The sequence below is a fragment of the Canis lupus genome, chromosome 2 (assembly GCF_011100685.1).
Source record: "Canis lupus familiaris isolate Mischka breed German Shepherd chromosome 2, alternate assembly UU_Cfam_GSD_1.0, whole genome shotgun sequence".
In the NCBI taxonomy this organism is placed as follows: domain Eukaryota; kingdom Metazoa; phylum Chordata; class Mammalia; order Carnivora; family Canidae; genus Canis; species Canis lupus.
The window spans coordinates 14,520,385-14,540,814 of NC_049223.1; the positions used below are offsets into that span (position 1 = coordinate 14,520,385).

A 20,430-nucleotide genomic window follows, 5' to 3' on the forward strand; every position below is an offset into this window, starting at 1 on the left:
ATTTGTCCATAATGCCTGTGGGAGTTTACACTTTGGAAAATTGTTTGGCAGTGTCTACTAATGCTGGATATGCCCAAATTCCAAGACTCAGAAATTCTATGACCAGTTTATATTTGACCAACAGGAGTGCCTATGCTCACCAAAAGAAACACATGAGAATGTTATCAGCAATTACCTGTAACAGTCCTAACTACAAGTTATTCAAATGCCCATCAAAAAATAAGTATTTTTTGGTATATTCACATAGAAGAGTACTATATCACAATGAAAATGAATGGTCCACTAATACACAAGCAGTAGGACTGAATCTCTTAAACATCATGTTGAAAGAGAAGAAACCAGATACAAAACAATACACACTATATGATCCTTTATATCTAAGAGACATAAACAAGTAAAATGAATCCATACTATTGAAAGGGAGGTCAGGGAGGGTGTAGAGACCAAAAGGAAATACAACTAGTGCTTCTGTGGTATTCATTCAGTCCGGCTGGTAGTTACATGGGTGTGTTCAGTTTGTGAAATCTGATATATATATATATATATATATATATATATATATATATATACACACACACACACACACACACACACACACAAACATGTACTTCTAGATATAGTATATTTCAGTTACCTTAAAAAATTTGGAAAAACTCAAAACCTCAGTTTTCTCATCTATAAAATGAAAAAAATAATTGTGTCTCATTAAGATTTGCTGGGAAGACTGAATAAGATGATGTGTAAGACTTTTTAGCCAAGTACCTGGCACAGAGTTAGCACCCAATAAATTGTGACTGGGTCACACAGAGCTACCAATTAAAACTCTCTTCCATTCTGGGGTTTCTGCATCAACATTGCCAGAGATACTATACCCAGTCATTTCTTCCTCAAATCTTTAATTCGTCACAGGAAGTAAGCACAGGGATCCTAAGCAAAAAACTGCAATCAAACAAGTATTTATAAAAAGAAAATGCCACAGAAAGCACCAAGTACAGAAGTAAACATAACAAAAGCAGCAAAACCAATTTAGGAGAGAACACACAGTAAGAGACATAGAGGGGAAAGGAGTGGAGATTCTAAGAAAACACAAAGAAACAGAAATTCAAGAGTAACCAAAATATGAAAATGGCCATCATGCACAGTACAAAAAGCTTTCAACTGCAAAACGTTCAGCCAATTCCCTGAAATTTACTGAACTTCTCCTAGGGACCCGATACTATGCCAAGAACAGAAAATGCAGAAATGAATCAAAGATCACCTGCCCTAAAAAGGCTTGGCCAACACAGGCAGGTAAAAGAAGTCAGCAGTGTGGCAGTTGTTACACGTGTGTACCAGGTGCTTGGAAGCCAACCTCCTGGGAGGAAGGCAGGAGGGAGCCAGACACCAGTGACCCAACACATGAAATCCTGGACTGGATCTGTCTTCTCTCTTCCCTGGCATAACAGAGAAGAGGTCTCTCCATGTGAAGAGACAAGGTAGTGAGAAGGCGGCAATTTCACATAAAGACAGATGCCAAAAAGAACAAAGCATTTGAGGATCAGCAAGGAGTTTAGACTGCGGAGGCTCCAGATTTGCACACAGAAGTGAACACAGAAGACAAGGAAAACAATGGTCAAAGAGACCCTAAATACAACTCTACAATGTCTGGACTTATTCTCGGTTCCAAACAGGTTTATCAAGTCCTAGAAGGTGTTCCAGAAATTCATGCCACCTTTTATTAATAAACAAACAAGGAAGCAAGTTTTTTTTTTTTTTTTTTAAAGACAAATCAAGTGCCTCTATATGAATGAATATCCAGTGAGAGGCACACTTAGAAAAAACAAAATGTACACAAGACTTAACTTACTCAGCTAATCAATCACAGAGCACCCAAGATGGTTTGGATTATTTCATAGTTTAACACTGTTTTTATTCTTAGATATACATATATTAGATATATATACCAACATGGGACCGCTGGTTAAAATCAGGAAGTACAAAAAACGTGGTATTTGAAAAATACCTAAATGAATAGAAAAAAATATTTTGATAAAATCTCCTTAAAATAATCTTTACAACATCCTTAAAATACATTAATTTATGAAAAATTCTTTTATAACAAATTCAAGATATTGCTAGAACATCAAAAATAAAAGATAAAAAAGTAGCAATAATGCTATCAAATTTGCTTCTTCATTTATTGTCATTCACATCCACAATGTGCTATGTGTAGAAAAATAATTGCAAAAAAAAAAACCTGAAAATTTCTTTTAAAAAGCTAACATGAAAAATTTTAAACAAGCAATTTGGAATTTTAAAATAGAAAATTAAAGGATTCCAAAAACAAGTTTTTTCTGTTTTGATGCCATTAGATACAAATACATTTGTTTTAAAAAAAATAGATTTGAAATTAAAACATGTAATTTTCAGTTTGTCCATCAATCACATTTTTTCTAAAATAATTAGAATTTTTTTTTAAAGATACTAGGAAGTTACTGAAAGACTTCAAGAGAGAATAATACAATTAGACATGAATTTCTGACAACTGCTCTGCTAGTTACAAATATACTGGTGGGTAACAAAAGGAGGTAAGGAGAGAAGGTTAGTATAAATGTTCCAGGGAAGGGAATGGTAAGAGCCCCACTCTGGCAAAAGTAACAGTACAAGTAAGACTAGAAAAGAGTAATAAGATGTTAGGAACAGTTTGTCCCCAACATCAACTTGCCTCAGTTGATTATAGCTCTACTTTCTTATAACTTCTACTCTTTCTTATAGCTTCTACTTTCCTTAGCTTCTAAACTCTGAAAGGTCCATATTTCCCCGAAATGGTCTCTATGAGGGCAGTTTTAAGCGTTAGCACACACAGCAAAGGTTGAAGAGGAAGTGCTATGTACAGGTTTATTCTGAAGATCTACCCACATTTTATGTATGTCTGTATGTCTGTATGTGTGTCTCTTACATCTCTACCGGACTGTGAGTTACCTAAGAATACATCTGTATCCTCACTGCACTAAACATAATACCTGTAAGTAACCAATAAATATTTAGTGAGTGAATGATACCAAACAATGAGATGAGCACAGCCATGGATAGTGCCCCTTTATTTCAACCTCAAAAGTGAGATACATGACCACTATCCTATCTTCTGAAAACTTCCTACTTTCCATTAACCTCCTACACACAGAGGTTTTATAAAGCTCAATTTCAAGCTAAATCAGTACTTAACAGTGTTCATAGGAAGGAACTACTTCTAATTTGGATAATAAGAGAAGGTGCACAGAAGAAAGAACTGAGAGAAAAGAAGTTACAGGCCAGGCAGAAAAACAAATAGTGTGAAGCAAAAGATTTGAAATGGAATGTGATGGGAGGCCTAACAGTATTGAGTGGAATGTGGGAATGCAAGAGGTGGAACAAGGGAAAAAGAGACTAGGAAGTTGGGTCTGACTAGCTAATAAGTGAAGATCTTTAATACCTAGCTAAGGAAACTGAGGTTTGTCCATAGAGAATTAAAAAAAAAAAAAAAAAAAAAACCCTTTAAAGGTTATTTCAAACTGGAAGATTCAGAGATGTACTTTAAAAGTATTTGGGATGAAAAAAAAAAAAAAAAAGTATTTGGGATGCCTGGGTCACTCAGTGGTGGAGCATCTGCCTTCAGCTTAGGGCGTGATCCTGCAGTCCTGGGATCGAGTCCTACATTGGGCTCCCTGCAAGGAGCCTGCTTCTCCCTCTGCCTTTGTCTCTCTTTCCCTGCGTCTCTCATGAATAAATAAATAAAAACCTTAAAAAAAATTACTATTTGGCAGCAACATACAGAATGGGTAAAAGATACAGTGTCTACACATTTTGAGTGTATCCCTGATTTATCTTCTTTTTAGAATTTAGAACTATTAATACTTTAATATCTCCCTCCAGCACTCTACCAAAATATCAATTTACAACATAAATTTTAAAATATACTAATTTAAAAATAATTCATCTCAGATTGCTTGTGAACTTTTAATCAAAAAACATTTAGGATCTTTAAAACATTATGAAACCATTTTTAGCATCTTCAAAAAAAATCTGGAAATAAATTCATATTTGGAAAGTCCTTGTTGAAACTGTGATCCACTCAAAAGCTGTATCTGGGATGTTTTTTTCCTCAAGGTCATTCCAGGCTTGGTCAAATAAGCGGCTCCAACTGTCTCATGATAATTGTAAACAACCTTGCCAACTGACACAAATAGGACAGAACTTTCAAGGCCTCAGCTTTGCAAATCATCTGCTCTCATGACCCCTAGTGGGCATTAAAAAAATAAAAAGCACTTAAATTTTAGATTCACAAAGCTTTAAAAATAAAAACAAATTACAGACTAAAAAACACACGTGTCTTTGATAACGGTAGGTAGGTAATTATATTCATTTAAAACGTCAGAAAGAGAAAATAGACTGCTGCTAGTCTTACCTGCTAGGGTTTTTAGGTAGTCAAGTGTTGGAAGAATAGGGGGTGATCTCCTCTGGAGAAAAAAGATGACCATCATTGTAAGAGAGAAATTTGTAATCCAAGAACCAGGAATACTACTTGTTAATGAATGTGCTCGAGCCCAACATCGAATACTGAACACCATGGCTCTCACTCTTGAATCGAGAGCACCATATATATAAAGCAGTTCAGAACTTTTCAAGGCAATCCTTCAAAAGAAAAAGAAAAAGAATTTTCAAACCCCCAAATTACTGTTCCAGAGAAGAAAAAAACACATACCAGGGAACATGTAAATATCTTACTATAACTAAGCATATTCAGAACACCATGATCAGATAATCAAAGCATTATATATTTGCAAATAAAATTTAATGTGAATGGTTAAATATCAAATACATTCATTAACATTAAAATGTTCTTTTAAATATTGACAGTCATATTGTAGTTATAAAATTCAGAATTTTTAAATCGAAATTTCTAAATGATTTAAATAATAAGGGAAACACACTATATATGTGCTCTTTAGTAACTATCAGTAAAGACACTGACACATTTGTAAATAAGAGGCTCTACACCTCACTTTCACACTTTAGTTATCTAGTCCTTCAGCATGCAAAGGAAAATAGTCTACTTATTTTATTATAAGTATATATATGTCTTAAGATTCAGCCAAAATTATGTTAAATCTAACATTTAAAAAACCAAAACCCATGAAGATAAAATGCCTTTTAAAGAAATCAAACTTCAGAACTTATTTTCAATGTTTCCTAGTCATAATGTTGCAATGCAAAAAATTATTAATCAGAAATATTTTGAAATTAAGCTCCTACTGATCAAAATACATTCTGTAATTTCCCAAAGAACCGACAGAGGGCACAAAACCATTAACAGTATGGCATGGCATTTACATCCTGAGTTTTAAAGAGAACAGAAGAAATGACAAATTAGAAATTCAAGGTGATTAGATGTTTTATGTCAATGAAGTCTACATTAAGCTGAAAATACATTATCAAACAGTGCAAGGTATTTGATATAAAGAAACAATACAGGCGTATAAAAACCTGAAGAATACTAAAATAAATTTTTAAAAACTGATAGAAAGTGCATTATATATATATATATATTTTTATTTTTACTCCCTGAGCTACTTGAGAGAAATTCCAAAGTACTCAGCACTGACTTGTTAGTGAACACAAGTTGAAGCAAAAAAACTGCTCTGGAATGGATTTTCTGAATCTGTTTTTAGTAATGATTATTTATCGAATGGATAATATAGTGAAATCTAATGCAGGCAAGGAGAATACTAGTTATGAAATAAACTCAATTGAGAAGTTTTCCTGACAGAGAATGAAAGAAAAGAAATCAAGAGTATGAAAGAACCTGTCATTCATACCCTATTGTTTTTTTTTTTTTTTTTAAGGAAGCAGGTTGCCAGGATAATAAAATGAAAATCTGCTAAAGACCCAAAGCTGACTATATCTGGAGGCAATTTTTAAATATACTTAAAAGACTACACACAGAAGACCTACTAGACTACTAGAGCTGCTTTCATGGTGTTATCAGTCTAAGTTAAGAACAATGAAACAGTTCTCCTCAGAAGATGATGTTAGTTAGGTATAACACTTTAAACACATTATCCTAACGTTTTATTCATGAAGACCAAAGAAACCAACAGATACATATAAGAGAAAATAGTTCCAAGTTTTAAATCCAAGTGTTCAAAATTTTTAAAAGTTACTATTTTGAATCATTTGTAAGAGTCCAAAGCCACTGTTTCTGTATAAGAACTATGCTAATACTTTATAATATTCATATATAAGGTCATAAAATTAAAGAGATCATACCTATTGTTAGTAGTCAAATCACACTGAAATCCAGAGGCCTGGTGTGAGAACCTCACAAGAGGACATCGAGCATTTAAGATTTTTTGTACACCCACACAGCCAGGGCCAAAGTGGTCAAGGCATTCTCCTATGACAGACAGGACCTTCTGAGTTGCAACTCTTTCTGAAGGAACACTTTTCACTTGAAATTCCATTAGAAAATTTCCTGAGGTCTGAATATAAAAACATGTGTAAATGGGAGCTTTTTATAAGCAAAAAATAATCACTGGGGTAAAATTACTACCTAACAAATAAGTTAAGCGGCCAGTGGAAAAAATAAACTAGATCCTGATGTTAGTCCTAAAAGTAAATTCAACATAAATCAAGATTTACACATACAAAGTTTTATCAGTAAAGTATCAGAAGACAATGGATGAATGTTTTTACAAGTAGTAAAGGATTTCCTAAGCATGACACAAAATTCCAGAAGATACAAAACAAGAAATGTGATTATATGAAAACTAAAACCATCTCAAGGTAAAACATAAATTCACTGCTAGAAAAAAATGACAAAGGTATAATAATAATTAATACATATGTCACATACAGGGCTAATTTCCCAAATTTATGAAGGGTATATATAAATGAAAGGGAGAAAAACTCACCCAATTCTAAAAACAAATTTTTTTTGAATAAGAAATTAACAGTAGAAATAAAAATGGCTAAGAAAGACAATAAAAGATGCTCTTATTTCCTAGAAACCAAAGAAGATATTAAAACAACACTGGGATTTTTCATTTATCAGTCTGCCAAAGACCAAAAGGCTGCCAGGATCACCATCACTGAGTTACTCAGCTTAATAAGTCTCCCTACCCTCAACCACCACATTTCCTAGTACCCATTCCTACTACAAGGATTCAGCTCTAACAATGTTTATCATAGAAATCCACCCTCTTACTCCCAGCTGCGTGGACCAGGCACAGCAGCTGATATAAGCACCAGAACACTATACCATATATTCATCCAGAGACTTCTGAGAATTGGAACTGAAGTTCAGAGGCAACCATGTGGCTGAAATATATGACTCAGAAGCTTTTTGCAGGCACATTCTATATCACAAGAACAAAAATGTAAAAAAAAAAAATCAGTGGGGATACAGAGGGTGGAATGAAGGGGAGAAAGAAAAACAGCAACTAACCTCATGGACTCTTAATAATTTTCACTTCCTACTTCTAGTTTTTTTTCCTAAGACTCATCATCCACATTCCTGGCCCTGGGTTCTATAATGCTTCCTCTACTTCTTTTTTGTTTTGTTTAAGCTAGTTTGAGTTGGTTTCTGCGAATAACTGAAGAGTATTAACTAATACAGTTGACAACAAAGAAAGGGGAAAAATACTCCACCATGTCTAACAAATAAAAGACTGGTTAAAAAAATATGTTAACAAATAAAGGACTGGTTAAATAAAGTATTCCACCATTCACTTGATGGAATACTCTGCAGCCACTGAAAAGGATGCAGTAGACTGAAATGCCAAGATACTATTAACTGGAGGGAAAAAAAAAGATCAAGTTACAATCTATGAAGATTAAGGAGATTTTGTTATAAAAAAGAATTTCTACATGCAAAGGAAAAAATCCAGGACAAAATATAAAACTATTCACAGTAGCTACTTCTGGAGGTGGGGGGACCATCAAAGATATTTACATTACACATTTTTTTAAACTAGTACCATATAATCAGAAAAAAATACATTAAAAAATATATACATGTATCATGTATATAATCTCCACAAATAAGTATGCTGTGTTTTCTCTATTCTGTCATCCAGACAGATTTCCCTTTAAAAAAATTAAAATTTCAAAAATCTGGCTTAGCCAAAGGAGACACACACCAAAAGGAAGGAGAGTTCACAACTGCACAAAGCAAAGAGACTCTTTTATGAAGTTGGTGAGTTTACTTTTTTTTAAGATTTTATTTATTTATTCATAGAGAGAGACACACACACAGAGAGAGAGAGAGAGAGAGAGGGGCAGAGACACAGGCAGAGGGAGAAGCAGGCTCCATGCACCGGGAGCCTGACATGGGCTCGATCCCGGGTCTCCAGGATCACGCCCTGGGCCAAAGGAGGCGCTAAACCGCTGAGCCATGTGGGCTGCCCTGAAGTTGGTGAGTTTAAAAGTGGGTCCCTTGGTGGCTCAGTTGGTTAAGTGCCTGGCTGGATTTAGGACCCCAGTCATGATCTCAAAGGTCCTGAGATCCAGCTTGTCCTCCTTCTGCTCTCCACCTCCCCACTTCTGTGAGCGCGCATGCTCTCAGATAAGTATAATCTTTTTTAAAAAGTGCTTGTTTTTCATTGTATTTCATTTTTAATGTTTCTATTAGCAAAGCTATTATAATCCTAAACAAGCACATATTTCAAAGTATATGTTTATAACACATACCTACTAACCAAATAACATCAAATTGTTTAGTGAGACTGGAGCACTGTTTTTTATCTATGTTTTTAAAGATTTATTTATTTATTTCAGAGAGAAAGAGGAGGGGCAGAGGGCGAAGCCGACTTCCCGCTGAGTGAGGAGACGACCAACAGCACCCTGAGATCATGACCGAAGCCCAAGTAAGACACTTAACTGAGTGAGTTACCCAGGTGCCCCTGAAACACTGTCTTTTAAAATATCTTTTCGGAATACCTCTGTATTTCAGAAACCTAAGACCTAACTGAAAGTTTCCAACTCCTCCCTCTACTTTCAAAGAAAAAACTGTTTCGTATTTGCAAAATAATTAAATAACTAGTAATACTGCAGCTGACTGTGATCAACATTTGAACACTTATTACATGCCAAGCACCATCCTAAGTATGTCATGTGTATTAGCCCAGTCAGGCCCCTCCAACACTCTAGGTGACAGCTGCTCTAGTACTAACTCAATCTCAGAGCTAGAAAACTGTAGGCACAGAGAAGACAAATAATTTCCTGAGGATCACACAACTAGTAAGTAGAAGAAGTACTCTTTGGTAGTTTGGCTCCAGAGCACAGGTTTTAATCATCCCAAAACATTTTTATGCACCTTGATTATTTAGCAAAGTCTTTTTACCTACATTAAAAATAACCTAACCCAATTTAAGTGTCCCTGCCAGGAATGTAATACAATTTCAAGTACATGTTAGTTTAACTAGAGGAATGATTCATTTTATTTTGATGTATTTTGCATTCCTTGGCCAGTTTTAATTCCGTAAGCATATTACAAGTATATTAAGTTATGCCAGGCACTCGGTGGGATAAGAAAATGAATAGACATGGTTGCTGCCCCACCGTATCTTATAATATAGTAGAAGGAATATATCAGCCACTAACTAAACATAACAGAAGGAATTTGGAGAAAGACAGAAATATGAGCAAGACACTGAGCGTTTATAAGGAACTGTGTGACCTATAGCTTTGAGGATATACATAAAAGGGGAGATACAAAAGATAATTTGAAACAGAATTAAGATAGCAAATGTCAGGAAAACTAAAATGCCACTAAATTAACATGTGAAACATACATAAGAACTTTTATAAAAACTTCCAAAGAATATTCGCAAAAAATGAAAAAAAAAAAAGTTTCATTTTCAAAATGGCAGGCTGAAGGGCCACCTGGACATCCACATAGAGAATTACTAGCTTAAGAAAGACAGTCTTTCTTATGAGATATAAAAAAGACAGAGTCATAAAAACCTACATTTTATAAACACACAGAAGCCCCCCCCCCCCTTTTTTAAGACTATTTCTTCATGAGAGAGACAGAGAGAGAGGCAGAGACACAGGCAGTGGGAGGGAGAAGCCGGATCCCCATGGGGAGCCCAATGTGGGACTCGATCCCAGGACCCCGGGATCCCGACCTGAGCCAAAGGCAGACGCTCAACCACCGAGCCACCCAGGTGCCCCAGAAGCTTTTTCAAAGTTGTAATTAAATTAAAGCTGGGCAGCCCAGGTGGCTCAGTGGTTCAGCGCCCCCTTCAGCCCAGGGTGTGATCCTGGAGACCTGAGATCGAGTCCCACGTCAGGCTCCCTGCATGGAGCCTGCTTCTCCCTCTGCCTGTGTCTGTTTCTCTCTCTCTCTCTCTCTCTGTTTCTCTCTCTCTCTCTCTGACTCTCGTAAATAAAATCTTTAAAAAAAAAAAATTAAAGCATTCTGGGATGATGGCTTAGTGGTTGAGTGTCTGCTTTTGGCTCAGGTTGTGATCCCAGGATCCAGGATCGAGTCCCACATTGGGCTCCTTGCAGGATGCCTGTTTCTCCCTCTGCCTGTGGGAGGCTAAGTGGCTGAGCGTCTGCTCAGTGGCTCAGGGCATGAGTCCAGGATCTAGGATGGAGTCCCACATCGGGCTCCTTGCAAGGAACCTGCTTCTCCCTCTGCCTGTGTCCCTGCCTCTGTGTGTGTGTATGTCTCTTATGAAGAAATAAAATCTTAAAAAATAAAAAAATTAAAGCATCCTTAGGGCATCTGGATGGCTTAGTGGGTTTAGTACCTACCTTTAGCTCAGGTAATGATCCCAGGGTCCTGGGATCTAGCCCTGCATCAGGCTCCCCTCTCAGGGAGGAGTCTACTGCTCCTTCTCTCTCTCTCCCCCTTTGCCTCTCCACCAGGCTTGTGCTCCCTCTCTCTCTCTCTCTCTCTCTCTCTCTTTCACTCTCAAATAAATAAATAAATAGAATCTTTAAAAAAAATTAAAGCATCCTTTATGTTGTTTGGGAGAATGGCAGAGATACTGGTCAACTTTACCCATTAAGACATATTAATAAGAACTAAATGGAATATATAATTTCTAAACTATAAGAGGAAAATCCACAGGAATAAAAGGTACAACATAGAGAATTTGTTCAGTGGTACTGTAACTGCATTGCACAGGGACCGATGTGACAAGATAGACTCTTGTGGTTAGGATAGCATAACATATAAACTTTTCAAATACATCCACTTGAAACTAATGTAACACTGTATCAACTATACTTCAGTTTTGCTTTTTTTTTTTTTTTTTAAAGCAGTAATCCGGTAGGAGGAAAGGAAAGGGAATAAAAGCAAATAAAAAGTACAGAAAAAAGCATAAATAAAAAGACAATAAAAATGAATCCAAAAATAATCAGTAATAATGAATAAATACATGATCAGTAACAATGAACAAATACTTGAAGAAACAGCTCAGAGTATAAGCACAAAATTCAGTGATCTGGTGATCAGAGATGAGAGAGATACCCAAAACATATGTAAAGGTCAAAAATGAAGATACAGAAGATATGTGAAGCAAATAACAGGTAGTTATCTTAACAAGAATTTAGGGGAAAAGCATATATAAAGGACATAATTTAATAATAAATGAACAACCCAATAAGAAGACATAATAATCATATACCTATATACTACATGTAGCTAACAGAGCCTCTGAATAAAACAAAAATCAAAAGAATTCCTAGGAGAAATTAACAAAACCAAAAATCATGAGATTTCAAATAACTAGTTATTTCAATAACTAGATCACACAGATATAAAAAAAACATTAGTTAAGATACAGAAATATGAATAACCCAATAAATAACCCTGGCCTAATGGAAAAACTTCAGAATCTTTGGAAAAAAAATACTCCTTTTATTTGCATATGTGTAGAATTTTCACAAAAAAATTATCATCTATTACACCAATACAAAGAAAAACTTTATAACTAAATAATCAATATCAAGTAGGTATTCTTTAGCCATATTTATTAAAGTCTATAAACCAACAGTTATAATTTTATTACACCCAAAGATTACTTCTATAATATCTTAATTTTAGTGATCTAAAGAAATATAATTACCTTGTTGGTGTTAAGTTTTCCAATTTCATCTAGATCCAAAAACATGTCCAAATCACATCCTAATTTCCCAAAACTGTTGACTGAGGACCCAAAGGGTCTCACTGTACAGTCCAGAAAATATGCAGCTGCTATGTCTTCAATAAGAGAACAGGTGAGATATCGTAGTTTAATGTCCTCCTCTGTTAACTGGAACTCCTTCAGCAGAGTATTCAGCTGATCATCTATCTAGCTGACCAAAACAAAACCAACAAAATACAGAAAATGTACAGGTCATATAAAATAACTGTCATTTTACTTCTAGAGATTTGATGGCTTTGGAGACTTACCTTAAAAACATACACTTTCTCCCTGTGACCATTAAAGTTGATCAAATTTTTAAAAAGATTTTAACTATTCTTTTAAAGAGAACTGAAGAATGGTAACATGAGCAAAACCAAAGTTGGCTAGAATTAAAACCACTACTACTTTAATACAACTAAAGTATTGTTTTAGGAAAATGAAAATAGTAAAATGCTCCAGAAGAGATCAAAACAACCACATAGCTAGATATTTTAAATGAAGTTGGGGGGACGGAAGAACCATGTTAAAGGCAAGAAATACCAGAAATAAGCAATACCTCAGGTAATGAAGGCCCAAGATCCCTCAATTCCTCAGAATAAAAATCCTGTATTTTCACCAGAAAACTGGGATTTAAAAGCACATTTTGAAACTGCAGTATTTACAATAAAAATCATAGCCTCAAATGCCCATTTTTGGAAATACTATTGAAAATAACTGAAAAAAAAATTGAACTATAAAACTCAAGAAAAATAAATAAAAGAAAACAAAAGAAATGTATAAGGTTAGAAATAAATTTTTTAAAATTAGAAAATCAAACAAAAATAGCATTTGGTAAAAATTATGAACTGATTCTTTGAAAGGACTACTAAACTAGCTAAACCTCTGACAAGCCTCAGGAAGAAAACCCAAAACTAATACGAACAATGTTAGGGCAGCAAAATAGATTAAATCAGAAATGAGATTTTTTTTTTGGGGGGGGGGGGGGGGGAGATATTTTTAAATTTATAGAAAAATGCCAAGTACAACTGTATGCCATTATGCTGACCGGAGAAAGAAAATCTGCATAGTCCAAAGACTGAAAACTCTGGAAGAATGCGGTTACTCAGGAGTATAAGCAGGGCATGGGGGAGGGGAGCAGAGAAGGATCACTTTCACTTTTCACTTGACACATTCTACAGTATGAATATTTTATGAAAAGAACCTATAATATACAAACTAATATCATACACACACATATTTTTAGAGATTGGGAAGTATACCTAAAAACTTACACTTTCTGCATAACAAAGTAATTCAGAAAGCTTCTTGCTTGAAGGAGGGGAATGATTACTGCATTGTATACAGGACTGTTCTGAAGTCTGACTTGATGGATTTTTCATCTTTAAATTGAAGAAACGTGACTTGAATGGAATTGCAGCCTCTGTGTCCATACTCGGAGTACGAGTTATATTCTGTAGTGAAGTAACACTTTCCTTCTGACAAAATTCTACAACAGCATAAAGACCCTATGCCAAAATCATAAGGAAAAACAGAAGACATCTCAGATGGATATATTTTACATAGTATTTCTGTTCAAATTTCCAAATGATTATCATAATACTAAAAACGATTACAGATAATAGACTTCTAACATAGCACTGGTTTTAATCATTAGAAGCAGACTAAGAAAAGGAACAATACAGCAGCCTGGGTGGCTCAGCAATTTAACACCGCCTTTAGCCCAGGGCATGATCCTGGAGACCCGGGATGGAATCACACATCGGGCTCCCTGCAGGGAGGCTGCTTCTCCCTCTGCCTGTGTCTCTGCCTCTTCCTCTCTGAAAACAATGATGAAATAGAAAATCAAAAGGCAAAACAAAAATCCCCGTCCCCCCTGCCTTTACCCCTAAAATAAGAGACTACTTATTCAAATAATGGAATTAGTCAGTTATAAACTACTTCTAATTCTATAACAATGCCATAAAGATTTCTATTCTCAGACCAAAATATCATTAAAGAAATTTAAAGAAATCGGACACCTGGGTGGCTCAGGGGTTGGGTGTCTGCCTTTGACTCAGGGCATGATCCTAGAGTCCCGGGATTGAGTCCTGCATTGGGCTTCCTGCATGGAGCCTACTTCTCCCTCTGCCTATGTCTCTGCCTCTCTCTCTCTGTGTCTCTCATAAATAAATAATTAAATAAAATCTTTAAACAAAAAGAAAAAGAAAAAGAAATTTAAAGAAAGATGTAAGGTATCAAAAGAGAATCTAACTTTACCATATTGCAAATAACCAATGTTATTTTCATAATGATATGATACTATAATAATAGCAAAATAGCAAAAATGCATATCTTTCAAAAGCATAAATGTTAGATGATTTTCAAATACTTACAAAGCTCTCATAGAAGAAATGATTATTAATAGGTCCATGTTGGGATAAATATTTCAGAAATTTTTTTTCACTGATTTTATTTGGGCAATGTATTAAAACAGTTCGCTGTGCCTGTTCGCGTCTTTCTTTCTGCAACTCAGAGAATTTCTTTTTGGGAGTCCTGCCTTCAGAGTCTATGAATGAGACAAAAACATTTCCAATACACACACTCACAAATATAAAATTTAAAGCATACTTTGATAAGGTATATAAAGATTTTTTTTTTAAAAAAAAAGGGTATATGAAGATTTTATAGCTGATTAAAACAATTTTATCCAAATCTCATCTTCTTTCTTTTTTACCTGTATAAGAATAACGCTATACTACTTTCAATTTTCATTTTACCATTCTCTTGTAAATATCATTACCAATGTCCACTTTTCTAGTTTTGATTTACTGTATTCAATACACAGCGCTGCAAAGAGAGATAGCCACAAAATTTTAAAAGCAAAATCAGGAATGTAGTCACTCACGTAACACTTCCCCAAATATACACATACAAAATCTGTATAAGCTGTAACATTCCAAAGCCTAAAAGAAATTATCGTAAGCCTAAGTGTAATGAGAATGAGTTTAGAACTTTAACGTATTAAAGTAAGTTATTATAGTTTTTCTTTGTCATAGGTGTTGGTCTGGCTGCAACAATTAACAATGAGTTACCAATTATCATGTGCTGTGTGTCACAGGGAAATCAAAGAATTTAAAATCCAGTTGCTGCCCATAAAATGTTCATGATAATTTTACTAATGAAATACAGGGTTATTTCTTTTCTCATTAAAAACTACTTCAGGGGCTGGGGGTTTTACAATCACAGGAAATGAAGACAAGAGCTGTGACAGTCAAGAATTAGATATTAATAATTGACCACAAAGGAAAGAACAACTAAGTATAAAGAAAAGGAAAATCATTCAAATTCTTAAGAGCATATTCAAGCCAAATACTGAATTTTACCAACTCATTTTTTTTTCTCTAGATATTTAACTTCTAGTTGGGTGGCTTAAAAATGATTCTTTTAAAAGTCTGAAATGGTAGATTCTAGAAATTATAAACCACCAAGTCTGATTATCAATGCCCTAAAGAAATTCCAAAGAAGTTAAATAGTACAGAAAGTAGAACTGATATATATGGAAATTGGCAGATGCTTTTAGACTCCTCTTCTTTATTTCATAACTGATGGATCAAGAATACTACAAACACACTACACCTTAATTTCAGCAAACTCCAAGACATCCTCACAGACCAGACAAACAAATGTGCGTTAATGCTAGTTAACGGCTTGCTGAACCATAAACTCTGCTCATTAGCACAGGCCTGGAGGCAGTCTCTGATGGCACACCACAGAACTCTGGCTCCTGACAGAGTACACGTTCCCAATAAGTGATCAAACAGGTACTGAACACCTTTCCTACATTCACTGTACCAGATGCTGAAAACACATCTCTTAAATAGGGGTCTACGTCTCCATTCTGAATGCCAACTCTTTAACATCAATCTCCTATTTCAAGGCTTGATCCCTAAACTGGTCTTACTCACACTAGTCGTCTTCTCAGGCCACTATTTGCTGCCAAAGCGATCTTTGTAAATTAACCTTTTTAAAAAGTCTTTGACCTCCCTGCTTCAAACCCTTCAGGAGCTTCCCTACTGCATCCAAAATCAAGTCTATATTCGACAGTGTGGGTACAGTTACTGGCATCTTGTCCCACTTCCTCTTCAGTGTCAATTTCTACCATTTCTTCCTTTTGCAGTTGTTCACTTAAGGTACTCCACATACAATACTACCACATACTGTGAACTTTTAAAGCCTTCCAGTCTCTGAGTGGAACGCCCACCTCCTCATTTTCTGCCTGGAAAACTCCCAGTCATCCCCCCCCCCCCCCCCCCCCCCCCCCCCCCGCTCTGTGAAGACTTCTGACTTCCCATGGTAGAACCTTCTCCACCTCTGTATTACCTTCCTTCAACATCTGTGAAAGAAAGTAATTCGTGGTGTTGTATTTACTTAATAATATGGAAGGAAATCCATCTTCCATACTGAAGATAGGGACTACTCTTATTCACTTTGATCTCAGTCTACTAACAGTCCTTCCAATTAGTCCATAGTTCCTTCTTTTTTTTTTTTTTTCTGATACAGGCTCTGCCTAGACTACTTCAACCACTTTTCCCTATGTAATTACCACCTACATATTCTTGTCTCTGGTTTTTACTGATGTCCAAGTGCTTATTGTAAAAGTAAAGTCAAATTGTTAAATTTTATTAAGTAAAAGTATAAATCTTTCCCCAATTCTCTGCCCCTAATTACATCCAACCATTAAGGTTGGTATTTATATTTCCAGATATTTTTAAGGCATATGTAAACATATACGTTTGTATTTCTCCACAGATAAACGTTTTTTACACAATTAAAAATCACCAAAATTATACTATACATTCTGTTTTACAATATGCTTCTAAAAACTTAATACATTGGGGATATCTGTGTCTGTATATTTCCCTCATTTTTTAAATGTAATGTAGTATATTGTTAATTTATCATAGTTTAGCCAATCCTCTGCTGATAAATATCGAGATGGCTTTCCTTTCTTCGCTATTACAAACAATACTGCAGTATCACCTGCATACAGTGTTTGCACTTTTGCAAGTATATCCCTGCAGCTGATCACTAGGGAAGAGAAGAGACTGAATTTAGAGAAGTCTGATAAAAGATGAAGAAATGTGCTTGAGAAGATGGAGAGGTAGAACCCAAAGCATTGACAGCTCTCTGGCCCCAAACAGTAGGCAGGAGTGATGGGGACAAGACAAAGTTGTGAAGGAAGGGACAAAAAGTTCAGGTAGTTTAAGTTTATTATCTCACAAAAGGCTTATCAAATCTACAAATGACACAAAGTTGAGAGTATAAAGTAGTAAGTGCTAATATTTTATGACAGACTCAATTTATGGTCTTTATGACATAACCTGGTGACCATAAACTTAACACAAGAAATAAGACTTAATACAGTTCTGCATTTTTAATTAAAAACAACATAAAGATACAATGACACAATGGGGGAGAAAATTAACCTAGTAGTAGTTGCATATAAGAGGCCGGGAAGAAGTTCAATCTGATCAAAGCTCAAAATCAGTCAAAGACATGTCTTAACTTCTGCATTGTGGATAGGGAGAGAATAAGCACACTAAAGAACCAGAACACCTGGAGAGGAGTAGTAAGATGTCTAGAAACTGACAGAGAATTACTGTAGATAAAGTGGGATTTACAGCCTGGAAATAAACTAATGAGAACCCAAATGCTGTCTTCAAATATAACAGTGAACCCTCCACTCACCCAGGACTTCAGTTTTCCAAGTACCTTCACGTATACACTCTATTTCGAGTCCCACAATAATCTTTGAAAGAGTGGGTCTCGTTATTGGTGAAAACACTACACCAGTTTTTTCCAATAGTCTAGATAGCCACTTACAGAATTAATCTGTCCCTTTTGTTCTAGCAACAGCGTATCCCTGCTTGTAGAAAACTGCTCTGTGAAGTTGCAGGGGTATCCTACCTATAGCACTGACCCTCAGCCCATTAGATACGGCTAACGTTATCATACCATTTTGGATAGCTCCTCTAGGTCCAAAGGGTGCGGGGTGGTGGAGATGGGGGAGTTGTGATAAATCAAAAGCTCTTTCTTAGAACTCTTCAAATTCAGGTAAAAGATTATATTTTATTCTCCTTTCTGGAGAAGGCTACAAGCAAGTAAACAGGAAGCTGCTGGCGGCCAGGCCTTCAAGTACACGAATTTGAGATAAGGAGGCTACCAAACAACAGCTGAGGAAAATATCGCACATTGGCCATATCCATCCAGCTGACCTTAAACTCTCTCTGGAGTTTGGTTAAATGAGTGGAGTTGGTATATCCTCCCCCCATACTTAAGCTAATCCAAGCTAATTCTGTCACCTGCACGCAAAAGATTCCTGAATAATATACTGTATATTCTTACTCTTAGAATCAAGGTTCTTTTCTACTACTGAAATGAAAGCTAAGTCAAAACTAAGCTCATTTTAGCTCATTACAAACATTTTCCAACCATTAGAGCCTGACCAAAAAATGGAATTGGCTGATTTATGAAATAGTGTGCTTCTTGTTACTAGAAAACATTACCGGAAATGTTCTCCAACAAGTTTTCACACTAAGTGGAAACCTCAATTGAAAATTTCTCAAGTTCTTTCCAATTACAAAATGTTATGCTACTGACTCTAAGGTGCAGTTACCTTCTTCTCTTTTTAAAAAGGAAAAAGAAATTCGGACAAAGATTTTGTTAGGCACCACAAGAGTCTCTGAATACTTAGCCAGTTATGATAGGAAATGAAACATGTTTCCTAAGAAAAACAACAAAACTGTATGAAATGAGGAGTATAGCCTTGGAATCAGGTTTTTCCCTTACCTTTGCTACTTAATTATTTAAGTTCGAATTAGCCACTTGGACTAGCCTACTTTCTCATCTATAAACTGCAGTAGTAACTCCTGCCATGCCAACTTTACAAAGTTGTATTTCTCAAAGAGCGTAAGAAAAAACTCCCAAATTTAAACCACTTATACGGATGTTAAATCACAATAGCTTCTTTGGCAGAATCCTTACTCAAATTTTCAGTTACTCAAGAATTTTTAACAGAAGCAGCTTCTACCAAATACAATCCAATCAGGAGGTTAATGAAATATCGTATTAAGTAACAATCCTCACTCCCTGTCAACATGAATCTTTATTTATACAGATAAATATGATGAGAAGATCAAGCCTACCATTTATTTTAGGGGGGAACATTTTACTTTTTAGCCTACTATAAAAAACATCCCCAGAAATAATTTCATCTCTTAAAACGACCGTCCCAAGAAATGACCGAAATCAACATTTTCCTTAACTTGATCTGTGGTCTAAATAAACTCAGCAACATAACCTTGCACAAGTTACTTAGCTCTTTGGGCCTCTCTGTACACCTGGTAGGTGGAGACGGTGGACACATTCATTGCTAGATTGTTTTAAACACTGTAAATAAGACACGCGCAGCTCTTGGGTCACAAGCGGGTTTCAGTAATAGCAGGCTTCTCAATACACAGAGAAGCATATAAATTTAGACCGTCTGCGGGGCAGCAGCGTGTGCCGGGGAATGCAGATCTGTTATGAGGTCATCAAAATAACCCAAAGAATAAAGCAGACGGCAGTCATTTCCACAGGCGGAACCCTACACTTGGGAGCCGCGACTACTGTTATTCATTAACACTTCACTGTACTCGTCCTCCATCAACTTGTAAAATCAGATACATTTGTGATTGAAGCAAGTGACGGACGTATGGCATCACTGCTGTCACTGGGAACGTCACCTTGACAAATTAGAAAATATTAGCAAGCCGTACTCTCGGCCTGAACTTCACAAACATTAAAATAGTGTCATCACAGCGCACACACATTCTAAAAGAAACATCACCCCCCCCCCCACACACACACACACACTACCACGAGCCATGAGCGTTCCCCTGATGAGATCAGAGGACGGGACACGGCCTCACCCTACCGCCAAAGGCTCCACGGCCATAAGCACAAGCCACGAGCTCGCCCGCGAGCCCAGCCTCTTTCCCCTTCCCTCGCCCGCCGTGGGTCGCGGATACAGAGCAAGCCGAGAACGCGGCGCCATCACCTGTCTCCACACTCCTTGAAGACTGCTCTTCTCTCTTAACGTCTGCGGCCACCGTTCCTGGGCAACTGAGAAGCCTGTGGGTGGGACGCAAGACTTGACTTCTCTGGGCACAGAGGAGTAAACGGGCCAACATCCCCACGCGGCGGGCGGCCATGGTCAAAGCAGCAGAAGCAGCCGACGAAAGGGCACGGGCTC

General features: G+C 36.2%; 1 protein-coding gene across 1 annotated transcript in view; it reads right to left on the minus strand.

The window, feature by feature from the left end:
- Nucleotides 1-20,430, minus strand: part of MTPAP (mitochondrial poly(A) polymerase) — a 29,142-nt gene extending 8,712 nt beyond the window's left edge. The window contains exons 1-6 of the mRNA XM_038529915.1: nucleotides 20,236-20,430; nucleotides 14,531-14,703; nucleotides 13,430-13,663; nucleotides 12,099-12,323; nucleotides 6,286-6,497; nucleotides 4,424-4,650 (exon numbers count right to left, since the gene is read on the minus strand). Coding sequence (XP_038385843.1) covers nucleotides 4,424-4,650; nucleotides 6,286-6,497; nucleotides 12,099-12,323; nucleotides 13,430-13,663; nucleotides 14,531-14,703; nucleotides 20,236-20,389 — 1,225 coding nt within the window. The 5' untranslated portion in view covers nucleotides 20,390-20,430. The remainder of the gene's footprint in view (nucleotides 1-4,423; nucleotides 4,651-6,285; nucleotides 6,498-12,098; nucleotides 12,324-13,429; nucleotides 13,664-14,530; nucleotides 14,704-20,235) is intronic.